General features: G+C 51.8%; 1 protein-coding gene across 8 annotated transcripts in view; it reads left to right on the top strand.

Annotated features, from left to right (window-relative positions):
- Positions 1-24,724, top strand: part of BAHCC1 (BAH domain and coiled-coil containing 1) — a 117,535-nt gene that overhangs the window by 76,904 nt on the left and 15,907 nt on the right. For 5 of the 8 annotated variants that reach the window (XM_083727339.1, XM_083727342.1, XM_083727338.1 and 2 more), the window contains 11 exons: positions 453-2,150; positions 3,852-3,957; positions 4,404-4,508; positions 5,115-5,323; positions 6,426-6,584; positions 6,779-6,990; positions 8,394-8,709; positions 10,055-10,747; positions 14,293-14,495; positions 15,278-15,414; positions 15,739-15,864. In XM_083727339.1, the coding sequence (XP_083583465.1) occupies positions 453-2,150; positions 3,852-3,957; positions 4,404-4,508; positions 5,115-5,323; positions 6,426-6,584; positions 6,779-6,990; positions 8,394-8,709; positions 10,055-10,747; positions 14,293-14,495; positions 15,278-15,414; positions 15,739-15,864 (3,964 nt within the window). The remainder of the gene's footprint in view (positions 1-452; positions 2,151-3,851; positions 3,958-4,403; positions 4,509-5,114; positions 5,324-6,425; positions 6,585-6,778; positions 6,991-8,393; positions 8,710-10,054; positions 10,748-14,292; positions 14,496-15,277; positions 15,415-15,738; positions 15,865-24,724) is intronic. The other 3 variants (XM_083727340.1, XM_083727344.1, XM_083727345.1) reach the window with 3 other exon arrangements.

The following is a 24,724-nucleotide window of genomic DNA, read 5'->3' on the forward strand; positions in this document are numbered from 1 at the left end:
GAAGGGAATAAGGAGTTGGTTTCTCTGTCACTGAAGGGCATCTGAGGCCAATGCCACCATCCCAGCACAACATCTTTAGTCTCTGCCTTGCAAGTGGCACAATTCCTAAAAGAGCTATTGCAGCATGCAAGCAGGAGAGGCTAGAACCTTTAGACTTGCTTGGGCAACAAGGCATGGGGATATTATTATTATTATTATTATTATTATTATTATTATTATTATACCGCCCTATACCTGCAGGTCTCAGGACGGTTCACAACATAAAACCTCAATATGCAAAATACACAATAAAAATAAAAAGAAGAACCCAATAAAACCCTCCGCTCCCCAACACATTTTAAAAGGGCATTGGATGTCAATCAATATTTATAGGGGAGGAAGAGATGGGGTGTTTGCCTGGGGCATTATTTCTCAAAGGAGACGCTTCCTAACCACTTTCCCTCTTTCTCCAGACAATTTCTACCTGCGGAACCTACCGGCTCAGCCCACCCTACTGTCAGCCAACCACAACTTCCCCAGCATTGCCCGGGCCGCACCAGGGCACCCCATTGGCTCCTGCAGCCGGGACCGGGAGGCAGGCCACGGGCAAAAGTGCCACAAGGACTATGAGCGCTTTGTGCTGTCCAAGGGGGACAAAGGGGCCAAGGGCGAGGGGAAGGACCGGCTGGCTGAGGAGGAGGCAGCGGCCAAGGAGCGGCACAAACTGGTGATGCCGATGACGCCCGAGGCCAACTGCAAGGAAGGGGCTCCCCAGCGGGGCTCCTGCGACAACCGCCCCAAGCACCTGCCCTCCTGCCTGCTGAGCTCCAAGGTGCTGAATGGCGACTCGGGCAAAGCCGTGCTGCCCAGCTGCGGCGGGGGCATCCTGCCACGCCACGCGGGAGCCCAGAGCCGCTGTGCCAAGGACCTCGGCCACCACGAGCCCCCCCAGTCCTACAGCGAGTGCCTGGAGCGGCGTCAGATGCTGCACCACTCGGTTTCCTACACCGTCCCGTCAAGCCTTCCCACCGGGCCCCCGGCCTTGAGCACGACCACGGGCAGTTTCCCCTGCCTGCAGCTCCACTCCAGCCCTGACAGGATGTGCCCCCTGCAGGATAAGGCCGGCCGGGAGCTGCGGATCAGCGGAGCCACCTTTGTGCCTTCCGTAGGCCACTTGACTGACAAGAGCCGCTCCTTCCAGGTGCCCTCTGAGGCCTGCGAGGGGAAGGAGCGCCCCCACGACGTGGGTCCCGAGCACCCACCCCCTTACGGGAACCACCCTTTCTCTCACCTCAAGGTGGAGGGCAAAGCCGAGCGGCGGCTGGACTGGCCGCAGAATTCCAACGCGGCCCGCCTCAAAGGCCTGGAGTACCTGAACAGCACGGGCTCCGACGGCCATTTTGGGAGCTTAACCCACCAGCCTAAAGGCGGGCACTTTGAAATGGTGCCCCCTCAGGACTGCGCGCGGCCTAGCCCTCAGGAGACGCTGTGCAAACTCAGCCAGTCCTGCTGCACTTTAGATAAGGCCCCCAAGGAGCCCCCGACGCCCGGCACCCAGAAAGCGGCCCGCATCCGCCACCAGCAGCACTTGCAGACGGAGATGGAGCAGGCCGGGGCCCACGCGGAGTCCAAGCGCAAGTCCATGGAGCTCAGCTCTCTGGGCTACAACGGGCCGCACCTGCCGCCGTGGCCGGTGCAGGGCCAGGGCCCTCCTCCTTTGCCCATGGTGGAGGAGAGGAAAAGCTCCTACCTGGACCCTTTCAGCAGCAGCCTCCAGCAGGCCGCGCTCATGACTCAGGGCTCGGTGCTCACCCAGGAAATGCAGGCGCCGCCCGACGACGTGTCGGCCATGAAGAACCTGCTGAAGTACAGCAACCAAGCACTTATCGTGGGGCAGAAAGCTCCTTTCGTGGGACTAGGCAGCCTCAAGGGCAGCTGCGCCCACCAGGACGGGGGCAAGTTCCTGGGCGCCAAGGGTCAGCAGGAGATGGAGCGCCCGGACTGCGCCCGCAGCAGGGAACACGAGCTGGGACACGGGGACGGCGAGGTGCGCCAGCCTCCCGTGGGCATCGCCGTAGCTGTGGCTCGCCAGAAGGATACGCTTAGCCGGCCCGAACCGGCCTACGGCTCCAGCTCCAGTCGGCAGAGCAGGGCTGCCATGGGGCTCAAAGGTAAGATGGGGGCAACTGCAACAAAGTCCTTGTTTGGGGGACAGAGCCATTGGCCCCTCCCCAACATCACACTGCCCCTGACGTCTACAGACCTGCATTGCGGGTGCCTACATGCACATAACCACTAAACTAGGGCTCCCCAGACTTTTGGTGTTGATGGGCACATTTGCAAACTGGGGTCAGCAATGCTCACATGCCCATGTGTGCAACCACAGCCCAGCAAACACCACATACTGTCTCAGTAGAATGCTTCTTTTAAACCTATTTTCAGTGGGGAGGGAGACCCTGTGGGTGCACATGCTCCCGCAGACAGCACCTTGGCACCCCCTTCTCCAGGCAGTTGGGGGATCCTGAGCAGTCGGGAATGCGCACCCATTCAGTTCTCTGGTATAGACAACTGCACTCCCCAGCATGTAGGCCCTACATGGATCTGGGTCGGTTAACTGGGAGAGATGCAACGCCATTGGCTTCCCACCGTGCTCCGTTCCCGGACTTGCCACACACACTCCTATTCCTGATTTGGCTGCTAAGGTCTTGGAATTCATTGTCTAGCCATCTGCGTTTGATTTATCTCAAACACAGGATTTTCTGATAAGCCGTCTAGTGAGATTCCTATCTGTTGAATTTTTACATTCGGTCTATAACGCAGCCGCAACCGGAACTGAAACGTTAGCAGCTACGCTTTTGTTACTAGAAGTCTTTGGTTAAGTTTCGAGGCGTAGGGCAGCGTAGGGACACAATTTGGTACGCCAGATTTTTATTGAAGGAAAACTGATTTTGAAGTCTTTCCATGGCCTGATTGAAGGCATTTATCCAAACTGGGATCCCGTATAGTAGGGTAGCTGCTCTCAATGTATGGGTAGGCCATGCTGGATGTGAGGCCATGCCGCCCCTTCCACATGAAGAGCCCCTTTAACATAGAAAGGGAAGGTGCTTCAGCCTATAGGCTTCTGCAGGATTTAACTTCCTTCCGCAGGGTCTGTAAGACAGAGCTATTCCGCCTGGCTTTCAATTTGAACTTAACCTGATCTTTTATTCCCCTTCCTTCCCTTCCCCTCCCTTTTTTATGAAGATTACCCGCTTTGGGATCCCACAGCTAATTCTTCCCTGGTCTCCTCGCTGGCCCAAATAGGACTAACTTAGCAGCTAGCCCTGGTAATCATCTAATGTTTATTGGATGGATTTCCCTCCCTAAATTGATTTTTGATCATGAATGTATTGTTATTCTCATTTTATACTGTATTTTATGCTGTTTTTTGTTGCATCAATTAAGTGTTTTAAATTTGTTAGACGCCCTGAGCCCGGTTTTCTGAACCGGGAAGGGCGGCGTATAAATAAAAAAATATTATTATTATTATTATTGACCAGACCATGGCCTTGCCCTTCCTCCTATCCGTGAACTCTCATTCCAGACTTGCAGCCCCTGACACTTGAGCTGCAAGCTCACTCCTATAATTCCATGCTGAGTTCTTCAAGAGGGGCCTGTGCCCCATCCCTTATTCTTTAAGTTCTAACCCCACGCTGGAGTGGGAGATGGAATGCAGAAGTGATGTGCTCCTGTGACCTTCCTTTCTCCTGCCTCCTGCTCCTTCGCTTCCTGCCCCTGCTCGTGTCACCAGGAGAAAAGATGCCAGCCCTTGGGGAAGTCCTGCCAGAAGGTGATAGCTAATCTTCCCTTTTCCGTTCTTCTTTTCCCGCAAGCTGGCGCGGCGCGGCCTGTGCATGTCATTGACCTGGATGCCGAAGAGGAACGGAGCCGGCTGTGTGAGGAGCGCCTGGGGCTTGCTGGGAGAGATCTCTTGATCCAGTAAGGGCGATTTATGGCGCTTTATGGTTAGGCTGGAGAGGCTTTCAGAAGGCCCACCTGCATCTTGGAAGCACAGTTGTTGCTGGCTGCAGGAACTATCAACTTTGTATTGATCTCTAAGCCACTCTGGGCTGGCACCAGGCTTGAGTGGGTCCTCTTAGTAGTAGGCCCTTACCTTGTACCAACATGGGCTCCTGTCTGGGCCAAATGTTGCCAGCTCCCCTTCAGAGTCCCTGTTGCTGCTGCTGCTGCTGGCACTTTCCCTTACCTCCTCCCAGCAGATGTCTTTATTGGTAGCGGTGCATATTACGCTTCCCGGGAGTGAAAGGCGAGCACTGGCTTGGCGTTCTTCTGTGGCAGCTGCCACATTGCATTTCCCAAAATGCAGTGCCTGCTGCCAAGCGTTGCATCTTGGGAAATAAATCATGGTGGTCTCTCTTCCACAGAATGAAACAGAGCCAGTGCTTGCCTCCTGTAACAAGCAGAACTGTCTGCCACCATCAAATAACAAAACAAGCACCACTCCCAATAAACAGGGAGAAGGCAGTGAGGTGAGTTACGGAAATTGCAACAGCAAGTATAATACGATCTCAACACATTTCTGATGTTGGCGGGCACTTTTGAGCCCCTGGGTCCTCAGCAGGTGCCTGACTGCGGCGACCTCTGTCACCGGCCATGGGTCCCTTTTGGGAGCGAAAAATTGGTTTAAATACCATCAATTGGTATCAGAGGTGGGGAAGGGAGTGCAGTGGGTTTTGCATATAATGCTCTTATAACGCTGAACCCATGATGAGCCTGTTCATGTGATAGCTGGGCTTCTGGTTACTCCAGGTGCCTGACCTTTAGACCTGGAGGCCACAGAATGACCATTACAGGAAACCCCCTGGTCATTTGCATGTATTCAACATGTGCACGACTGCACACGCATTGCACCAAACCTGAAAGGGTCCCGAAAATGTCACAAAAGGGGAAGAACAGGGTGTTTGCGGGCTTTTTCAGTTGTATTGCAGAACAAAACTCCCATACAAATTTGGAGAGCGGGGCATTGCCTGTACATTACATGATAGCCCACATTGTGTAGTCCCTTTACAGGCCTGGATGATCCTGACCTGTTGCAGCTGACCTGCCTTTGTCCCGTCTGATTTTTGATGTAACAGGGATAACAAGGACCTGGTGGAATTTGCCCGCATCCATCCGTCCAGCAGCTGCCCTGGAGACCTTACACCCCACCTGATGATTGCGGGCAGTTCCTCGTTGCAGGCCAGCCAGTTGGGAGGAGACCCAGCAGCCCATACCCACCCGGCTCATACCCACTGGTTGCCCCGGACACGCAGCCCTTCTCTTTGGATGGGTGGACACTCGTACGGTCAGTATTGCTGGGTGTCAACGTTCTACCTAGAACCCTTGCCTAGGCCACGCCGACAGCAGCTCCTCTCCTCAGCCAGTGTGCTGTAGTGATTAAGACTTGTAATCTGGTGAACCGGGTTCGTGTCTCCGCTCCTCCACATGCAGCTGCTGGGTGACCTTGGGCCAGTCACACTTCTCTGAAGTCTCTCAGCCCCACTCACCTCACAGAGTGTTTGTTGTGGGGGAGGAAGGGAAAGGAGAATGTTAGCCGCTTTGAGACTCCTTAGGGTAGTGATAAAGTGGGATATCAAATCCAAACTCCTCTTCTCCTTCTCCTTATTCTTCCTTATCTCTGGTCCATTTCTGATCTCACTTCACGCCTGATCTACAACTTTCTACTCTCTTCTCCTGGCAGTTTCAGTTTCCTTCTGTGCTTTCCTGCTGCCCCATCCCTTGGTGTTGCTTTTAGTCTCTGGATTGCTATTGTCTCGTTATTTGCGACCCCTGTTCTGCCTGTTTCCTGCCCATTTTTTAAACTGGTTATTGCGTGAGCCTCACTGTAACCTCTAGCCCTAATTGCTGTCGAGAGCCTAAGCAGCCCTTAGTGAGTGACATTTAGGACCACTTCATATGCTTAAAAAATTCTTGCCTCAAGAAAGAGTCATCTGTACATGCAGCAAAAACACCTGCATATACATACGATTTTCCATATAGAATTTTATGCGGGCAAAACTAAATTATTGCCTGTCCTATGACTCAACCCTCAGAGGTATTGCAGACCTGGGAGACTGCCTTACCAGGGGTCACAGCTGATAGGGAGAGATAGGTGGAGGGGATTCTCCTAGATCTCGTAAGGACTGTGTGATACATGGTGATCTTCCTAAGTGGATATTTATCTGCGTGGTACATACGTGACCTGCTCCCTGCCTCTTGCGGTGGATTTTCATTTGTCTGCATATGCACAAGAAGCCGAACACTTCTTGGCCTAGCCTGAGGGAACAGTGAAAAAGCAAAGCCTCACTTTGCTCTGATACAACCTCTTTCCCTAGGGAAGATGTGGCTGCTGAGAGGGTGTGTTGAGTGGGCTGGGCTTTCTATGTCAAGTGCATTCTTCTCTCTAGGCATCGGGCACCCTGCTCTTCATCAAAACCTGCCTCCTGGCTTCCCAGCTTCTATGCCCAGTGCCATGCAGCCAGTCTTCCCCCTGTCACAGGAACCACCTGCTCAGCTAGTAATCCTGCCTTCTGAGCCTCCAGCCCATGGGGCGCCCCATACCCTGGGTAAGTAGCAGCCAGGCACTAATTGGCTGGCACATTCCACCACCGCTGCTGGATAGTAGCTGAGATATGGGGTATACGGGAGCTGCCCCTCTGATGAGAGGAGATGGGTGCGGCTCTCTAATTCAGGGATCAGAGAGGCACCTCCATACTCTCTGGCTTTGTTTACCTCTCTGATTAATCTCCCTGTCTCTCAGCAGCTGAGGTGATGGATCAGGCATCAATTTGGCCACCCATGTATCCCAGCCGGGGGCCTGGCTCTCACCTGCAGCACACAGGGCAACTCCCTGTCTATTCCCGCTCCCAATTCCTGCGTCAGCAAGAACTCTATGCCCTGCAGCAGCAACAGCAGCAGCAACAGCAGCGTGCAGCACAGGCACTGGAAGTGCAGCGGCACACACACAGCCAGGTAGGTGTGCAAAGTGAGGCCATCATCACGGTAACTCCTCTCGGTACCCATCAGGCTTCTCTTGTTGGGCAGCTAGAAAGGATCTGCTTACTGCGGAAGGAACCTGCTCCCTCTGGGGAATATGGGTAATCTGAGGTCGGGGGGGGGGGACCGGGGACCAAGGAATCATCAAATATTCTCTCTGCATGAAAGTCTGGGCCACCCATGCAGCCGCTTTGCAAAAGCTCAGCCCCTATGGTCCAGGCTGGCACACATTAACACACATGAAGCAAATGCATTGCAGAAAGGTGACTGTGCAGCTACAGACGACTCACCCACTAAGTAACCCACCATGCTTCAAGGGAAAGGAAATGTGTGCGCGCGCACACACACACACACACACACACAGAGTTTTCTCCAGCCAATCTGATCTGATGAGAAATCCCTCACTGGCTCAAAATACGGTGCTTGGCCAGATTCTGAGTGAGAGTAAGAATTTATCTCCTGAGTCATCTCAAAGAAAGCTCTATTGGCTGCAGAGCTATGGTCGTCAACATCCTGCTTCTCGCTGCATGGTGGTGATAGACACCAGTATCCTATGTGGAAGAACAGCACTCTTCCTGAGGGTGACGATTAGGGCGTGTGTGTGTGTGTGTGTGTGTGTGTTGTGATTCTGAGCAAGCACCGCAAAAAGCAAATAATAATTGTTTGGTCCGAGGATCAACCTTCTCTGAAGCTCAGCTCCCCAAATATAGTTGCAAAGATGTGCTTGGAAAAGTGTGGGATTGATGCCTGGAGACATCTTGGAAATCAGAGGGGTGTGGCTAGATGAAAAACCCCAACAGTCAAGAGGATGGGGTTTCTGCCCCCTGCATAGGTTATTGCCTCCTGCTACCTCAACTAGCAGAAGCTGAAGATATTAAGATAGATAAAATGATCCCTGTTTCCATAACTTCATCTAGGTTGCAGTATTTTGCTTTTTGCTGCTGCGGAATCTGAGTTGCTTTGGCTCGGAATCCTGATTTATTTACTTGGAAGCACGCACAGCTCACATCTGCTAGAGTGGCACAGAGCACTAAAATAGGAAACCCAAAATAACCTTCATCGGAAGTGTATCCAGGTTTTCCTTGAACCCATTGTTCCCGACTGAGAAGGGGACGCATTCAAAATAAACGGCCACCGATTCAACCTGAGTATAGGATCAGGACTGGGGTGAGGAACCAGAGTTGGTGGGCTGATAAGAACGTATCAACAGGAAGTGATGTGGAACCAGACGTGTTTAGGATTGCAAAGCACTGGGGACAAATGCAAGTCTTAAGATGCATATACTGACTGTATTGTCGTTGGGTCAATTGCCATTTTGTGAGGTTGGTTGCATGGGGTTCAGGCACTCGCTGACCCGTCCACCTCTCTCCTCCTTGTAGCGGAAGCCTGAAGAGCCGCCCCCTGAGCTGGAGATGCCAGGCCCCGAGAAGCCACTCAAACCATCCCACAAAGCTGTTGCCTTAAACGCTCCCCCGAAGGGCCTGTCGCCAGCAGCTGCCTGCTCAGCCAAGCTCTCCCCGTGTTGCCACCCGCCCAAATGCCCTGCCCCCTGCACTTTACCTGTCTGCCCTGCTGTGGTGCCACGCTCACCTGCTGTCAGTCCGGTGCCCTCGCAGAGCTCCACTGGCCCTGAGGCCGAGGACAAGCAGCCTGAAGGGAGGCCAGCCCAGGACTATCCCAAATCACTGGAACCAGGTAGGGATTCATGGCAGGCTATGCATGGAAGGGGGAGCCGGGAAGAGACACGGTATACTTGTGCACTGCTTGCACCCAATATCAATCATACTAGCCCATGGCATGGACTCCCTCTCCCTGTAGTAAGTGTCTTGATCTGTGCCCTGCTAGGCATAGGCAATAGCATGTAGTTCAGAGTGCAGTTATTTTACGCAGGCTTTAGCCAACACATTCAAAGTTTTCAATCATTGTTGTGCAGAAAGGTTTGGAAAGGGTGCACTTAAAGACCCAGGAACCGGATGGACTTCTAGAAGAGGGTTTCCCAAACTTGGGTCTCCAGCTGGGGTGTGTTTTTTTTTTGGGGGGGGGACTACAATTCCCATCATCCCTGACCACTGGTGCTGCTAGTTAGGGATGATGGGAGTTGTGGTCCAAAAACAGCTGGAGACCCAAGTTTGGGAAACAAGCAGTGAGGGATTTTCCACTGTTCAGGATCGGAACCTGATCAGCCCCTCTTGGTCCCTGTTCATGCTTTCCCCCCTCTCTCCCCTTTCCTACAGGCATGGTACCACAAAAGTCTGAATGCCATTCTTCCTAGGTAATTTGTAGAAAGTTCAATGCTGCCAGAAAATAAATAAACAGCAAGGGAGTACGTGCCATTAGCATAACCTATTGCAATCTCGGAAGTTGTTAGAATGGACCAGTCTTCTGTTAGGAAGGGTGCAGGATATAAGGTCAGGCTCATCTGAATTATCTTGATAGATAGATAGATAATTTATTACGGTCGGAGACCAGCTTATAAAACACACTTGGGGGTACAATCCCAGAGGGAAAACAAACATTTAAAACCATGTACAACAATAAATTTAAAATTTATAAATGTGATAAGTGTATAGACACCTAAAACTTTAAGATAAGCTACCGCAGAGAGATGACCCAGAGTCACCCATGGAACCGAGTTTGGGGATTTTCTTAACAAACTAGTTTGGGTCAGGGGATGGTCTGCGCCTACAGAATCTGGCGACCATCCGGGTCGTCTTAGGATCTTTCCTAACAGGAAAAGGTCAATTTTTTGCTTTTCCAGGAGGTTAGCCAGCCTCACCAGCAGGGGATCAATGGTCTCACTACGTGCCTCTTCATAAAAGGGACATCTAAAAAACAAGTGCTCTGGGCTCCCTATCTCCCCCAATGAACAGGCGCAGAGTCTCTGAGCATATTGGATTTTTTTAAAGGATCCTTCCAGGAGCGGCGAGGGCAGAGCCGAGCTTTGAGTTATCTTGAGTTTTGGTTTGGAGAGTCCCAAGCTGACCCTGTGTGTGTACCATAGCTTATCCTGGTGCTCTTTCCTTGTTCTTTCTTCCTCTAGATCTTCCCCCTGGTTACTCCTACCCTGTGGCTGGCCTGGGCTATGCATCACCTTTACCCCTGGACCCAGCTGATCCTGACACTATGCAAACGGTTTCCACGGCAGCTGAGCCCGAACAGTCACGCACCTTCCCACCGGAGCAGGAGCCACAATGCGAGTCGGAAGCTCGCCCATCCAGTGGGGCTGGGGACCCCGAAGTGGATTCCTCCCACCCTCACCCTCCCCACCTCGTTGTGCACCCCCAGAGGCCGAGCTCCACAGAACTGGCCAAGGAGACACCGTGTTGCCCCCTGCTGGTCGGGGACAGCCCAGACGGCTTGGACTCTGCCCCGAAGGAATGCCAGGAGGAGCCTAGGCCGGAAGCTGCTGTTCCAGGGCCTTCGCTGGAGGTGATGGCTGTGGAGGACAGCCCGGCCGCAGCACTAGAAGATGAATGCCAGGAAGACGAGAGCGATGCCAGCTCGCCAGATGACCTGTCGACGCATGCCGAGGTGCAGGTGGCCCCGTGCGGCCTGGACGCCCTCATTGCTGCCAGCATCGATCTGGGCGAGCTCCCAGCCTTGGAATCGCCACCTCCTGCAGATTCCCTTCCCCTGCCCTCGCCATGCAGCTCAGGGATTCCTGGCATTGCCCTGCTCAGTGAGCTGGCAGAACTGGAACTCCGTCGCCAGCAGTGCGATACTGCCGCCCATGGTAAGGAAGGCAGGGGCTATCTTTTCTCTCCCTCTCCCTCCTGCCACTGTTTTGTCCCTTCCCTCTCACGGAGGCCAGGGACCAGCAAGCAAGCAAGGGGACTGGGAAGAGGATTCTGTATTTGTCTGGGTGACTTGCCCACTCATTTTGTTCATGGTAGCTAAGCACTGCTTACTTCTTTGGTTCAGGAGGGCAGCCTGCCAAGAGTCAGAGACGGGGCTAAATTTCCATTGTTGTTAGAGGAATGAGAAACTTCTTTCCTATACGCCAGGGATGGGGAACCAGTGGCCCTGCAGATGTTGCCGGACTCCCATCACTCCTGACCATTGGCCTTCTTGGCTGGAGCTGATGGGAACTGGAGTCTGTCAACATCTGGAGGGTCAGTGCCCCGCCCTATGCTTGCTAAGCACAGCCCTGCCTCCTGCCTGGACAGCAAGGAGTTGACCGCCACTCCTCTGCGTGTTGTAGGAGCTTAAGATGCGAAGGAATGATGGCAGCCCACTGGAGACTGAAAGGTTGTTCATGATGGGAACATTATCTTGGGACTGGAACCAGATTTTTCCCCCAGACCTTGGTCTTGTCAAGTTTGTACCTTTGAGACTGTAGAATTTGCATCCGTGCCAGGGCCTGCTCCCTTGATATCTTCCATTAGCTCTCCAGTGTTGGCACTGAACGATTAAGCAGCCGAAGGGCAAATGCACATCACTCTCATGTGCGATCTCCCATTGAACTGCTCAAACAGCCTGTCCATAACTGTAGCCTTTCAGCGTTCTCCCCTAGCTTGCCAGCAGGGCCCCCATTATTTGCCCCCCATTGCTTCCGCACCAGGCATACTGCTGGTTAAGAAAGTTTCTCTGCTTCTTCCTGTCTTACACCCCTCCGTGAGAGCCATGCCAGAAGCTACCTGCTGCTCACCTCCTCATCCCCACAGGAATATTTGTTTAATCAATATATAGATAAGTTTCCTCTAGATCAGGGTTTCCCAAACTTGGGTCTCCAGTTGTTGTTGGACTACAGCTCCCATCATCCCTAGCTAGCAAAACCAGTGGTCAGGGATGATGGGAATTGTAGTCCAACAACAACTGGAGACCCAAGTTTGGGAAACCTGCTCTAGATAGAAAACCTCTAAGCAGTTCACGAAGTAGAAGCCACAAAACCACAAAGCTAAAAAAACAAAAACAAAACATACTGCGGCTATCACAATAAAAATGTAGAGTCAAAATAAGAAGCCATGTAATCGAACCATTGTGACAGTCAGTATCTAGTGAACTAAAAGATGGCACCTGGTTGAAATGGGTGGCGAACAGAACTGCAGGATCCACTTCGATCAGGAGCTTCTGCCTCCCCGGTACTCACCCCACCACTTCCTTCGCATAGATAAGTGGTGCTGTCCCTAAGAACCCTGCAGGGCTCTTCCTAACAGCCCTGTAGGCTTTTGTATATATAAGTTAAAGGATCCCCTCGTGACCTTAAGACCCTCCTCGGGCTTGCAGAACAGTATCTGCACTCGCTCAGATCACCAGTAGAACTGTACCCTATTTTTGGTCCCTCATAGGCCATGATATCCTTATGCAGTGCCTTTGGAGTTACGTGATCTGCCACCCAGGCAGGAAACTTGGACTGCTCTGGAGATCTGGAAGCTGAGAACCAAGGCGAAAACCCCAGAGTTTGAGCAGCAGTTGCCTTCCTAGGCTTCTGCTCTAGGTGCACTCTTTTATGAAGTACGGACTCTGCATATCTGGCCTTGAAGCATCCTGGTGGCTAGCTAGGGGGAAACTGTGTCTTTTCATAATTGCCGCCATAAAGAAGAGCTAATCGTTAGAGGTTGCTTATTCCTGGCCCCTGGGGAATGGAGTGATTCTCCCCCCCCCCCCCAGAGGCATGGAGTCTGGAGTCCTGCCAAACTGTGGAGTGAAGTCAGGGGTCAGGCAGCACATTGGGGGCTTGCCTAGCCTGCGCTAGGAGTAGCTCAACCTTTGATTTGAGCTCTCGGAAGAGGATATTAACCCCTTGTGAGTCTGGGAGGCAAGAGCCTTTGAGGCAGCTACTCTGTTGCATATTTAGGGAGGCTCATTGTCTAGTTTGGACCTTGAATTTGGACAGTGTAGAGACTTAGGATAGGCCCGTTATTATTATTATGAGGGTCCTTAAAAAATAGGAAAATACCTGTCTTATTCAACTGCATTAACCAGTGAACACCTTTCAGTGAGAAAGGGTTGCCTCCATATCACTTAGATGCTTCCTGTTTCAGAATCTCATCGCTCTTGAGAACTTTCTAGTGCTCTTGTTTGGCGGGGTGTTTTTTTAAAAAAAAAATTCAGCAGAATGAAAATAGTGAAAGTCTTGCTTTTTTTAGTCTCTATCACCTTTCCGCTGCCGTTTTCAGCCTCCCGTTTTCCCACCTCCCCAGACGAGGGGGTCTGCACCAGCCCACATATGCAGATGGTTATCACCCCCTGTGGCTAAGCAAAGTCTGCGCTTTTCATCTCTACGGCAAACGGTTACTGCTCACACACCGGAACCGTTCTTTGCCCACAGTGAAACGGAAACCACATACAAGGACTCCCCTGCATGCCTCCTCACACATGTGTGCAGGCGCATTCGCAGGCAGACATCCTTGTACACAAGCACAAAGCAAATTGATGTACAGCAAAAACCTTATCTGCGACTCTCCGTCCCCCCCCCCCCTTTCCTCCATCTGCTCATCATCTCCAGGGACTTTTAAAATTTGTAGTTTGGAACCACGTTACGCTTCCGATCAATCCCCTCTGGCCAAGGTTCTTCCCAAAAGCCTCCTCCCAAGTTTGATGCTATCTGAAGAGGCCCCTCTCCTTCCCACAAGCTCAGACGGCTCTGGCTCCTGGCTGCTGCCCCCTCAGCTCAAATTGCCTTTTCTCTCCCCCCCCCCGCCCCCTCCAAAGTATGTGGCATCCCAATAACTTCCCCTCTGCCTGGATGGATGTGTGGTATGTGCCTGAGATAAACACGACTGTGTGCCTGATGTCTTTGAGTAGCAGCATATGGAGAGCAGAGCGGGCAGAGGCAAGGCAACCTTTCCAGAGTGAGCATTGTGCCAGGCTAACCTCCCCCCCCCCAAAAAAAAACCCTTACCAGTGGGTGTGTCCGAGAAAGGAACAGAGCCGCAGTTCGCTCGGAAAAATAGGAAGACGTGGCCAGTAGTAACAACAAGCCGGCACCCAGTCGCTACCCAAGGTTGCTTTGGGGGCAGAGAGGGGACAATGGTTTCAGGGTGGTGTGCCCCTTTTATGTGCCCGGAAACATCCAGTAGAATCATAGAGTTGCCAAGTTGGGAGGTCATGGCCCAATGGTCATGCAGTTCAAAGTTGGGATCTCAGCTAAAGCATCCATGACAAATGGCTATCCAACCTCTGCTTACAAACCTCTCCAAGGAAGGAGAGTCCACAACCTCCTGGGGGACCCAAGATCCAAAGACCAAGGTGTATGATATCTTAATGTATGTCTCCTTCCCCTGTGGATGAGAATGGTTTTTCCACCATGGTAACCTTCCCCCCCCCTTTCCACAGTGCTGGATGAAGACCTGGCAGCGTTCAATCTGCAAAGCCTGGCCACTCTCGCTGCCGCCTGGGCCCTGGTTGAGGCAACCGGCCTGGAGAGCAGCCCCCCTGACCTCCTCGACCTGGCAGAAGCTGCTGTGCCCTGCGTGGACCTGCGTCCTCGCATGCGGGCCTCCCGCCGCAAATACATCTGGACCCCTAAGACCAAGCCTGTAAGTATCCCGTGTACCCAGGGCATTTAAAATAGGGGACAGAGAGGATGTGCTTGCTCGTTGATTGCAATCATTCGTGCCCTGCCGTTCGTTTCCTTCCAAGGAAGCTAACAGGTGATGTCAATAAATTAAAAAGCATAAGAAGAGCCTGCTAGAACAGGCCAGTAGCCCACCTATTCTAGCACCTTGTTCTCATAGCAGCCAGTGGGATGCCTATGGGAAGCCTGAAAGCAGAACGCCAGAGCGGTGGCACACTCTCCCTGCCTCTGACAGCAGAAGGAGAATAAACAATGTTCCTTCCAGCTGTCCATCATTCCATCCTGGCACAGTTCTGGCCCTGGCTAGAACAAGTCAGAAGTCTGGTGTGTCTCTGAACCACACATGCCCTGTTCTTTTTAAATCTACAGAACTCCCAGCCACTTTATCTGATGAGATCCCCCTCTTCTGCTGCTGAAACCTGTCAGCTGCCATAGGGAACAGCTGGGCCCGTGCTTTTAAAATCCCTGACAATGCAATATTGGTTGTTCCCCACCTTTTTGGCGGGCGGGCCCTTATTTCTTTCCCTGAAGGCATTCAGCCAAAACCTGACACTGATTGGGGTAGACCACCCAAAGGCCAGCTTTTCCAGCCAGCTGGCCTTCCCTACCCCTTCTTCACCTCTGGAAGTTCGAAGGGAAAAGAGGTTAGGAATGAATGGACGACTTGCACACAGCATGGTGCACGTGGCATGGCCTCTTTGTTTTCCCACCCCAGTGAAGGATCCTTCCCTCTCTCTCCCGCAGGTTTGCCCCCTGAAAGCAGCCATTGAGAACTTGGACACCCAGGAAGTAGAGATGCGGCTGCGGCTGGCAGAACTGCAGCGGCGCTACAAGGAGAAGCAGCGGGAGCTGGCCAAGCTGCAGAGGCGGCACGACCACGAGTGAGTGTCTTTGCCTTTTTTCAGCAGGTTTGCAGGGCAAGGTGCCCCAGAGAATGTGGGCAAGACCACAAAGCATTGAGAAAGAGGCGAGGGTGTGAAAAAAACATCTGTTATGGCTCCTGCAGCCCAAGCAAGCAAATGGGTCTCTTGCATCGAGAGTTTCAAACTCCTCTTCAGCTTTGTAGACCATAGGCAGGCACACACACACACACACACACACACACACACACACACACACACCCACCCCACCACCAGCCCTTCCAAGCAAGAGCTAGGGGAGCGCTTGCCCCTTGGATGTGTGCTTACTGTGGCTGTTGCCCATAGGCGAGACGAGAGCTCCCGGAGTCCGGCTCGGCGGGGACCAGGGCGACCTAGGAAGCGCAAGCACTCCAGCACTCTCAGCTCCCTGCGCCAGGGCTCCATCAGCAAGAGCGACAGCAGGAAGGTCAAGTGAGTGACCGGGCTCGGCTCGCAGGGGGCGGGAAGGGCACCCTAGCCGCTGCGTGCGCAACATGCTGTATTTCCAACACGTGAGGAAGTGTGGGTGTGCGTGAATGAGCACATGCATGTGGGGGCATCATTACAGGAGTGCACGGGGAGAACTGGGCGTGACACTGGCAGGGCTGCGTGGCCAAATGCTGGATAGCCACCAAGTCCCTCTAGAAGCAGGGCTGGGGAGGGCATGGAACCTTTCCTCCGCCGGCTGCTTTTCTTTCCAGATCATCTTTTCCTCCCCTGCCTGCCTCACTTATTTCCTCCCCAAGCTTGAGCCCATTTTCAGTCTTGGAACCGGGGCCTGCGGAGAAATGTGGGAAGCACAGAAAGGCTTATGCACCCCTTCTGTACCTTCTACTCTTGCGTTCACGGGAGCCAACTCCTAGGGGCTGAGGGGTCTTCTTCACCACCACCACCCCCAGTAAAATATTTGAAGAGGCCAACCCCCCTCCCCTGAGTTGATGGACATTGCCATTCAAATGGTGTGCATGCACCATGTTATGGGATCCATTATGTGGGGCAGCCCTCCAAGCTACCCCACCAATCACTTTGCAAGCGCCCACTCTGCTCAAGTTTACTAGGGTGGCTGTTGTGTATGAAGCTGTATGCATGCTTCTCCTGTGTTGCCCTGTCGTATCTTTATATACTTAAAAATCCAGCACAGTTGCTAAGGAAGAGGGAGCACGGGCACCCCCACCCGCCACAATTCCCTGCGCTTGCAGTGTAGCTATTATAGAGCACTGCTTGCGTCGGCGGGGGGTGGGGTGGGTAGTGCTGGTGGTGTTAATGGAGTCCCTTGAGGTCAAAGTCTTCCCATGTTGTTGTTCGTGGCTGTTAACCAGTGCCTTCGCCCCAGAAGTGGTTGCATTTCAGCGCCGAGTGCAGGGGTTTGTCTTGCATGTTGCAAATGGGCACCGAGACCCAGGGGAGCAGCGGGGCCGGAGAGAGGCCTGCTCCTCTGTGCTCCCCCGCCTCGTGACTGCCTTGCCTCCTGCCACCGTTCTGGGGGGGAAGAATTGCCCCTCTTTTGAAGAGGAAGGCAGTGTTGCATAAAAGCCTCTTTATCTGTGCTGTATAAAGTCATTGGTCACACTGCAGTGGTGTTCATTGCTGCTGGCGCTTTATGATTATCCATTAGCCGCCCGGCACAGTCATTCCCGCACTCACGGGCCCTGTATAATTGTCCTTCTCTGCTACAAATTGCCTCTCCCGGCAGGCCCATTTGCATAAATCCTCCAAGCTAGTCCAAACATGATTGGAGCACGCGTGTGTGCGCTGCATCAATCCTGATGATTTGGTAATAATAGTTAAATCTGTACTAAATGGTTCCTTCAATTAAGACAGAAGAAAAAAAAATTAATCTCTAGGTTTTATGTCACAAAACATTAGCAAATGTAGTGAAGGTTACAGGGGAAAAAAAGCAGTTAGTGTTGGCTTTGGGTTGCAACATGGCTCCACCATATGGCTCGTGGAAATCTTCCAGGGCTTGCTGGAGAACTTGCTTGCCTTCTCCCATTCCTCCCCCCCTTCCACCGCCCTTGCCTGGACCCTTTCCCCTGGATTTATTCCTGTTCCCTCCCCAAACCTTTCAGAGCTGTGTAGGTTTATGCAAAACCAAATCCAGAAGGGAATACATTCTTAGCTGATTTGGAAGGCAGTCCCTGTTTTGGGCTCTACTAAACTGTTCTGTGGCTTCAGAGGAACAGTGGAGAGGAGTTCAGATGGAGGCGGGAAACAGAGGCCCCTCTAAATGCCGGTCTTTTCCACCATACTGTCTCCATGGCTCCAGCAGCGTACGAGCAAATCTTAACAACCAAGCCTCACTACCACCCTGCTTTTAAAATGTGGGGTTGCATCCTTTTGAGTTCCATGACTTACACACATTCCACAGCGGTAGTAGAGCTCCCGGCTGTTCGGAAAGGGAGAATACCGGGTCGGGAAACTCTTCCGCTTGAAAGGAGGGACGAATATCTTTGACCGTTTTCATCAGTGGTGAAACGAAGCTGTTTACAGGTGGCATGTTATTTGGAGACTTGAAGCGGGTATGGATAGAGCCAATATCCTTGCCCCGGGACATTGGCATTCCATCCTCATGTGGTCTCTGCATTTTGCAAATGTTATGAGAATCTGTAAGATACATTGAACCAGAGACTATGGCAGGAGAAGGGTGGGGGCCGTGACCTTCTGTAAGAGGGGGCATCAACAGTCCCTCATACTGCCTTCCTGCCTCCGAAAAGCTGCTCTATTCAGTAGGTGGGCCCAGTTGGAAATAGCGTAACCACATTCTACCAACGGCATTGCATTGGTGAAGCTCTCACTGTCCACAGTTGGGGGTGTTATTCTCAGGTCCCAAATATAGTGTATAATTAGGATGCAATGTCTGTCTGTCTGTCTGTCTGTCTATCTCTCTTCCCCCAATTTCTAATTCCTGTACTTAGGGAGTGCTTTTTGCATTCATGAGTTGCAACCTAAATAATACCTGCACCCTGTTCTACATGCTTTAGTGGGCTCAGAGCACGGCGTAGCTTTTCCTGGACTTTTCAAAATGGGGAGATGTTGTTCTAAGTAGCCCTATAGACACAACAACAGCTCGGCCCTTCCTGAGAGCGTTCGTGCAACATTGAACTGACACCCCCTTTCCCTGCAGATCAGAGTATTGCAGGATGGCTCCAAACCACACAGGCTGCCAGACGGGACCTTGCACACCCACGGCACTCACCGCTCCACACCTGAACGGCGGCTTGCGCTCCTTCCTGATTTGCATCCTGGCACACAGGCCTTGCCTTGTAAACCCAGCCAGGCGAGGCACGGTGGCACAGGATCCCCTTGCTGTGCATTGCCAGGCCAAGTCTCCCAGCCATCATGGCATCCCTTCCCTGCTTTTGGCCTCGCTGAAGCAACACATGCTCCTGTGGCAGCTGCAGGCCCGGCCCCTTGGCCTGCTTCCTATCGGGAACATTCCCGCAGCTTCCCACGCCGAGCGAGAGAATCCCTGCCAAGCTTGCTTCCCTCCAGCCACTCCCCGGAACTGAGCGGTGGCCTGGAGCCATGGTAGCTCCCTGCCCGCTGGTGCCCGAGGTGTGAAGATGGGCAGCTTGGCTTTCTCTGGAGCCCCGAGTTGCTTGCTGGCCTGTTTTCCGCACCCCGCCTTCTGCCCGTGGCCCTTTGCCTGCCTGCCTGCCTGCCTGCCTGAGGGTGCTCTGCTCCCTTCCCATCCCTCTGCTTGTCAGGGAATTCCCTCCTTCCTCGCCCGCTGCAGCCGCAGGAATGGAATTTGGCACCAGCTCCAGGGTCAGCCCCGGGTCAGAAGGTCGAGGTGCAGGGGGCAAGGCCCGGGAGAGGAGTGTGAACAGAAGCCGTCTCGGGGAAGGGGGAAAGAGGGTTTGCGCGGCCTCAAACCCTGGGCTGCATTCCCAGGGTGGAGCAAACAAGAGGCGGCTTCTCTGGGTGCCGGAGTGGAGCAATTAGAACTAACGAGCGCTGGAGATCCGAGCGGGAAGCCAGCCAGCAGTAGGGGGGGATGGGAACAAAGCCTTCAGGGAGCTAATTCATTTCATATTTACTATGCTGGGAGGACGCTGCTTGTGAAAGAACTGCCGACGTGATGCGGAGCGGATCCTTTGCGATGGACTTTCCCAACTTGTATTTGGACTACAAATCCCACCAGCCAGCATGACCGGGTTAATGGGACATTTAGTCCCAAACTCATGAAGGGCACCAGATTGGGGAAGGCTGATTTAGAAGGTGTCAAAAGAAAAAGAAAAAATGGATGGCCTGCTTCAGATTAGGCCAGGCTTGATTCTTTAATTTGATTCTTGTTTATGGGTAGGGAGTGTGCACCTCCTCTGGCTATTTTTTAGTCTTGATTCTGCTTGAAACATAAGAGTGTTGTTCTCTTTGCTTTTGCTTCCTGCTCCTTTTCTCCTGACATCAAGCAACGTGTCTCTTCGTTGCTTCTTTTTCAGTGTGTCGGATGAGATTGATCCAGGCTTTCCTCTAGCTTGCTCTATGTAGCTTGCACACAGACACGCTGCCCTTTGTGGAGACAGGAAGTGTTGAGAAGGCAGCAGTGAGTACACACTAGCCGCAGGAATCCTGGCGCTCTCCTCCACTGGGTTTTACTGGGCCAGTGGGCCATGGCTTATTCCATGGAAGAGCCAGGCACAGATGCCTGTGGAACAACTACCTCGCTCCTCTAAGAACATGGCTTTGCATGTGCTGCAATTCCAAGGGAGCACAGAAGGGCACTAGGCATTCAGTTCAGCTTGAATGAATGCTCAGCTTCCAACAGAACTCTCGGCTTAATTTCCTTTTTTCAAGAGCACGTTTCTAGAACTTATCGCTGCAAAGATCTGCTTGAAAGTTACACAGCTGGTTTCTCCCCAAAGCAGAAAAGGCTGCTCAGCAGTGGTTTGGGGCTGATCTGTAGTGTCCTAATATATAGTTAAAACGGCAAATGTCCCAGGATCAGTTTATGCAAAATAAAAGAAAATGCATAAACATGCTCAAATTCAGATAGGTCACGGAATTCTAATTTCTGTGGTGCAGAATTTGTATTTTATACAGTATGCACACGCATGCAGCCATGGCCGAGATACGCCAACAGTCCTTGCCAGCAGCTGCAGGAGACTGCGTGCTTGCAGCAATGCTACAGAGCGCAGAGATTAACTCCGATCCCATAGTTTGCAAAGACCCCCTGAGAATTTCACCTTGCTTCTTCTGCACCTCATTTTCCTTAGCTAAGTTTTGTCCCAGTGCTGGTTATGAAGAAACAGCTCAAAACCGTGCTGGCTGTTTCTGCCAAACTCTTAGGATCGCTTTGCACATTACCAGAGTCCTACATAGAAGGTACTTTGTGTTAGGAATTAATGCGATGATCATTCCCTCAGATTTTTATGATGCACATTTAGTTGGCATGCATATGGTGGGAATCTATGATAGCTCTTAGCTTATTAGTACATGCAGGAACATCAGACGTGATAATCTACGTGGAAGTTTCATTGCATCCGCAGGAAAATGGGAGAGCTGGCTCAGAGAGGGCTTGCATTGGTCAGGAGGGCAAGGCAACTTAACTCCATGTTACTCCTAATTCTTCCCCATGGCTCCCAGTCCTCCTCCTCTTCAAGAGACCTATCCTGCTTCTCACATTTCTTCCACGAGTCCTTACAGGTCTTGCCCTGCTCCTTAAGTAGAACAAACACCCAGAATTTTGAAAAAAGAGGGGAAAAAGAAAGCATAGTCGTTGTAATTTGCTTAATCCAGTTGCATAAATTGAGTTTTAATACAGTGGTGCCTCGCTAGACGAAAAGAATTCGTTCCGCGATTCTCTTCGTCTAGCGGTTTTTTCGTCTTGCAAAGCAAGCCCATTGACAGCTTAGCGGATTAGCGCTACAGCTGTCAAGTGGCTTCCAGCAATCAGCTGTTAAGCGGCTTATCAGCGGAACAGCTGATAAGCGGCTTAGCGGCTTCAGAAAAGGGCGAAAAAAGCCCGCGGGGGGATGCAAGATTTTTTTCGTCTTGCGAAGCAAGCCCATAGGGAAATTCGTTTTGCGAAGCGCCTCCAAAACGGAAAACCCTTTCGTCTAGCGGGTTTTTCGTCTTGCGAGGTGTTTGTCTTGCGGGGCACCACTGTACTGCAGAATTGAGGTGATTTTCTTCCAGAATTCCAGATCTTCATAGCTTGATTCAGGCATTTGTGTGAACATATCAGGGCTTAAAGCCAGTTTTTCCCAAACTTGGGTCTCCAGCTGTTTCTGGACTACAACTCCCATCATGCTTCGCTAGCATGGTCAGGGATGATGGGAACTATAGTCCAAAAACAGCTGGAGACCCAGGTTTGGGAAACACTGACTTAAACTGAAGATAGGAAAGCTTGTGACTCTCCAGATGTTTCTGGGGACTCTGCTGCCATCAGCCCTGGGCACCGTAGCCAATGGACAGGGATATTTGATGCCGTGGTCCAGCAACATCTGAAAGGCCACAGGCTCCACATAACTGAGGAGGGGAACAGGGCACACACACACAAGCCCTGCCTCCAACATCCCAACCTATGCCAGCTTCAGTCCAGACCTCGGTGGCACCCTTTTATTAAGGTCCCCTATTGCAGAGGCTTCAAAGCCCTTTCAGCTAAATGGGAGTCACCCCAAATTCAACATTTTCCAATTAACTGCCAGTTAGCATTGGACTTCCCCTCCACCCCTCCATGGTTTCTCCAACTTTTTCAAATATTTCTGCATGTTATACACCACAATTTTCTCAGATATGATTTTACTCCTCTTCTTATTCAAAGCCTACTTGCGTTTTAACATGTTTACAATAGTTTTTTCCTTAAATGATCTACAGACATTTTCCACTCCTCCTTAAAAGTCTGCTGATCACCGACTTTACTTGTTAAACATGCTGGTTCGGCATATTCCGTCAATTTCACCTGCCGATCCTCTTTAGTAGGTACTACCGCATCTCGCCATTTTTGTGCATATAGTTTTCTCGCTGCGGCTGTTGCATATGAAAATAAATTCATCTGCTTTTGGGGCGGGTACTTCTACCCTAACAGGGACGCGAGTGGCACTGTGGTCTAAACCACAGAGGCTAGGACTTGCCGATCAGAAGGTCGGCAGTTCGAATCCCCACAACGGGGTGAGCTCCCGTTGCTCGATCCCTGCTCCTGCCAACCTAGCAGTTCAAAAGCACGTCAAAGTGCAAGTAGATAAATAGGTACCCCTCCGGCAGGAAGGTAAACGGTGTTTCTGTGAGCTGCTCTGGTTTGCCAGAAGTGGCTTAGTCATGCTGGCCACATGACCCGGAAGCTGTACGCCGGCTCCCTCGGCCAATAAAGCGAGATGAGCGCCGCAACCCCAGAATTGGCCACGACCGGACCTAATGCTCAGGGGTCCCTTTACCTTTAAAATAACAATAATGGTAATAATAAGTCTGCACGAGCGCCTGAACAGGGCTCTTATCATTGTGCATATCAGAGAGAGGCATGCCTCACCTAGCTTCTCAGTTCCCCCAAGACCCATGTCCACCCACGCACGCCTATAAAACCTGTTCCCTCAGAGCCAAGACCGCAAGAGCAGCGGCACCGAAACTGCTTACGCAACTTGTGCTGCCATCCCTCCGGTGCTGAGGGAGTTAAGCTGCCCGGGCAGGAGCTCCGCTGTAGCTCCTCTGGCAATCCCCTTGCACATAAACCCTTCTGACAAGCTCAGCTGAAAGAAGCGATTGTCCCAAAGTCCCCCCCCTCCCCTCCCAATAGCTGGTGAATTAATGAGCTGCAGCAGAAGTGGCAGCCGCTCCGGAATGTTGCTGGAAGGCATGAAAAGTCCAAGGAATCTCCTCCTCCCTTTTCCTAAAGCAGCAACAGGACCTGTGGGAGGTATGCAGCATGCCATCTTCCCCCCCACCTAAGGGAAACGGGAAAGAAAGAAAAGGGGGGGGCATGTATCCAACACTGGCGTCAGCTCAGACTCATGTCTTGCGGACAAGACCCTCCAGCTGCTTTTACCTACCCCACCCCCCGGAAGTACCTTGTCCTGCTAGACTCCCCGCATAAACCCTCATACACCTTTCGACCCATAAGGGAGGCATGTTTCAATTTCACTTGGTGAAGATGGGTGACATTTGACAAGGCTGTAAAGCAGGGCTCTTTACTCAGTAATGATCTCTTCTTCCCCGTTTTCTGAGCAACTCACAAAGGGAATCCATTCAGTCTCCTCACCCCTTAGGGAGGAATGTAAACCTTCCCTGCTTTGGGGAAAGGGTTTGCAAACTTGATTTGGCCACATTTAGATGCCCAATTCTATCTGCTTTACAGTGGTACCTCTGGTTACGTACTTAATTCATTCCAGAGGTCCGTTCTTAACCTGAGACACCTCTTTAGCTAATGGGGCCTCCTGCTGCCACCGCGCGATTTCTGTACTCATCCTGAAGCAAAGTTCTTAACCCGAGGTACTATTTCTGGGTTAGCGGAGTCTGTAACCTGAAGCGTATGTAACCCGAGGTACCACTGTATGTGATCCGTTCTGTTTTAAAAGTTGCGTTCTGGTTTTTCTCTCTGTGAAAACAGAGGTGCAAGCAGAATTCAAGTGAGGTGTAAATGTGTGCATAGAACATAGAGCTGTATTTAAACACACACACACACACACACACACACACACACACACACACACCTCCCCTGCCTGTCACAGTCTCAGTAATACTAACATTTTCCTAGTAATACTAACTAGTCCTTGTATGTGTCAGGAGAAATTGGGTCTCCTGTTTTACACAGCTACCACAATTCAGGCTTCATCCAAGCGGCTTCCTGAGGAAACAGTGGAGTTCAATAAAACCCAGATGTCTTGGCACCTAGTTCCTGCTGTGCCCTCCTGCTCTGGAGAAATGGGGGGGGGGGGGGGGAGGAAGTTTCCAGCTCTTCTTCCCCAAAGGCAGAAGAAATGCTCTGAGCTTCTTAGAAACTTTAGTGAGCACCCAGCACCAAGACAGCTGGATCAAAGGGTAGAGACTGGGGACTTGAACCTGAACATTTGCCCGGCACTCTCCATCCCGGGGCATATAATGAGGCAGTTCCATACTGTTTTATCAGAAGGAAATTCCCAGATCCTGTAGACCAAAGCAATATTGATTTTCGCGCTCAAAATAAATTGTGCCAAACCAAAAAAAAACTCAGCACAAAATGGGCTTCTATTTTACAAGTTTGTTTAAAAGTTGCATGTGTCCTTCTGACCCAACACACTTTAACCCTTGTATATGGAAGAGAACTTGGAGTGAGTGTGAATTAACTGGGGGAAGGAAATGGAAGACAGGAGCGCGGGGG

The sequence above is a fragment of the Podarcis gaigeae genome (assembly GCF_964106915.1).
Source record: "Podarcis gaigeae genome assembly, chromosome: 2".
Classification (NCBI taxonomy): domain Eukaryota; kingdom Metazoa; phylum Chordata; class Lepidosauria; order Squamata; family Lacertidae; genus Podarcis; species Podarcis gaigeae.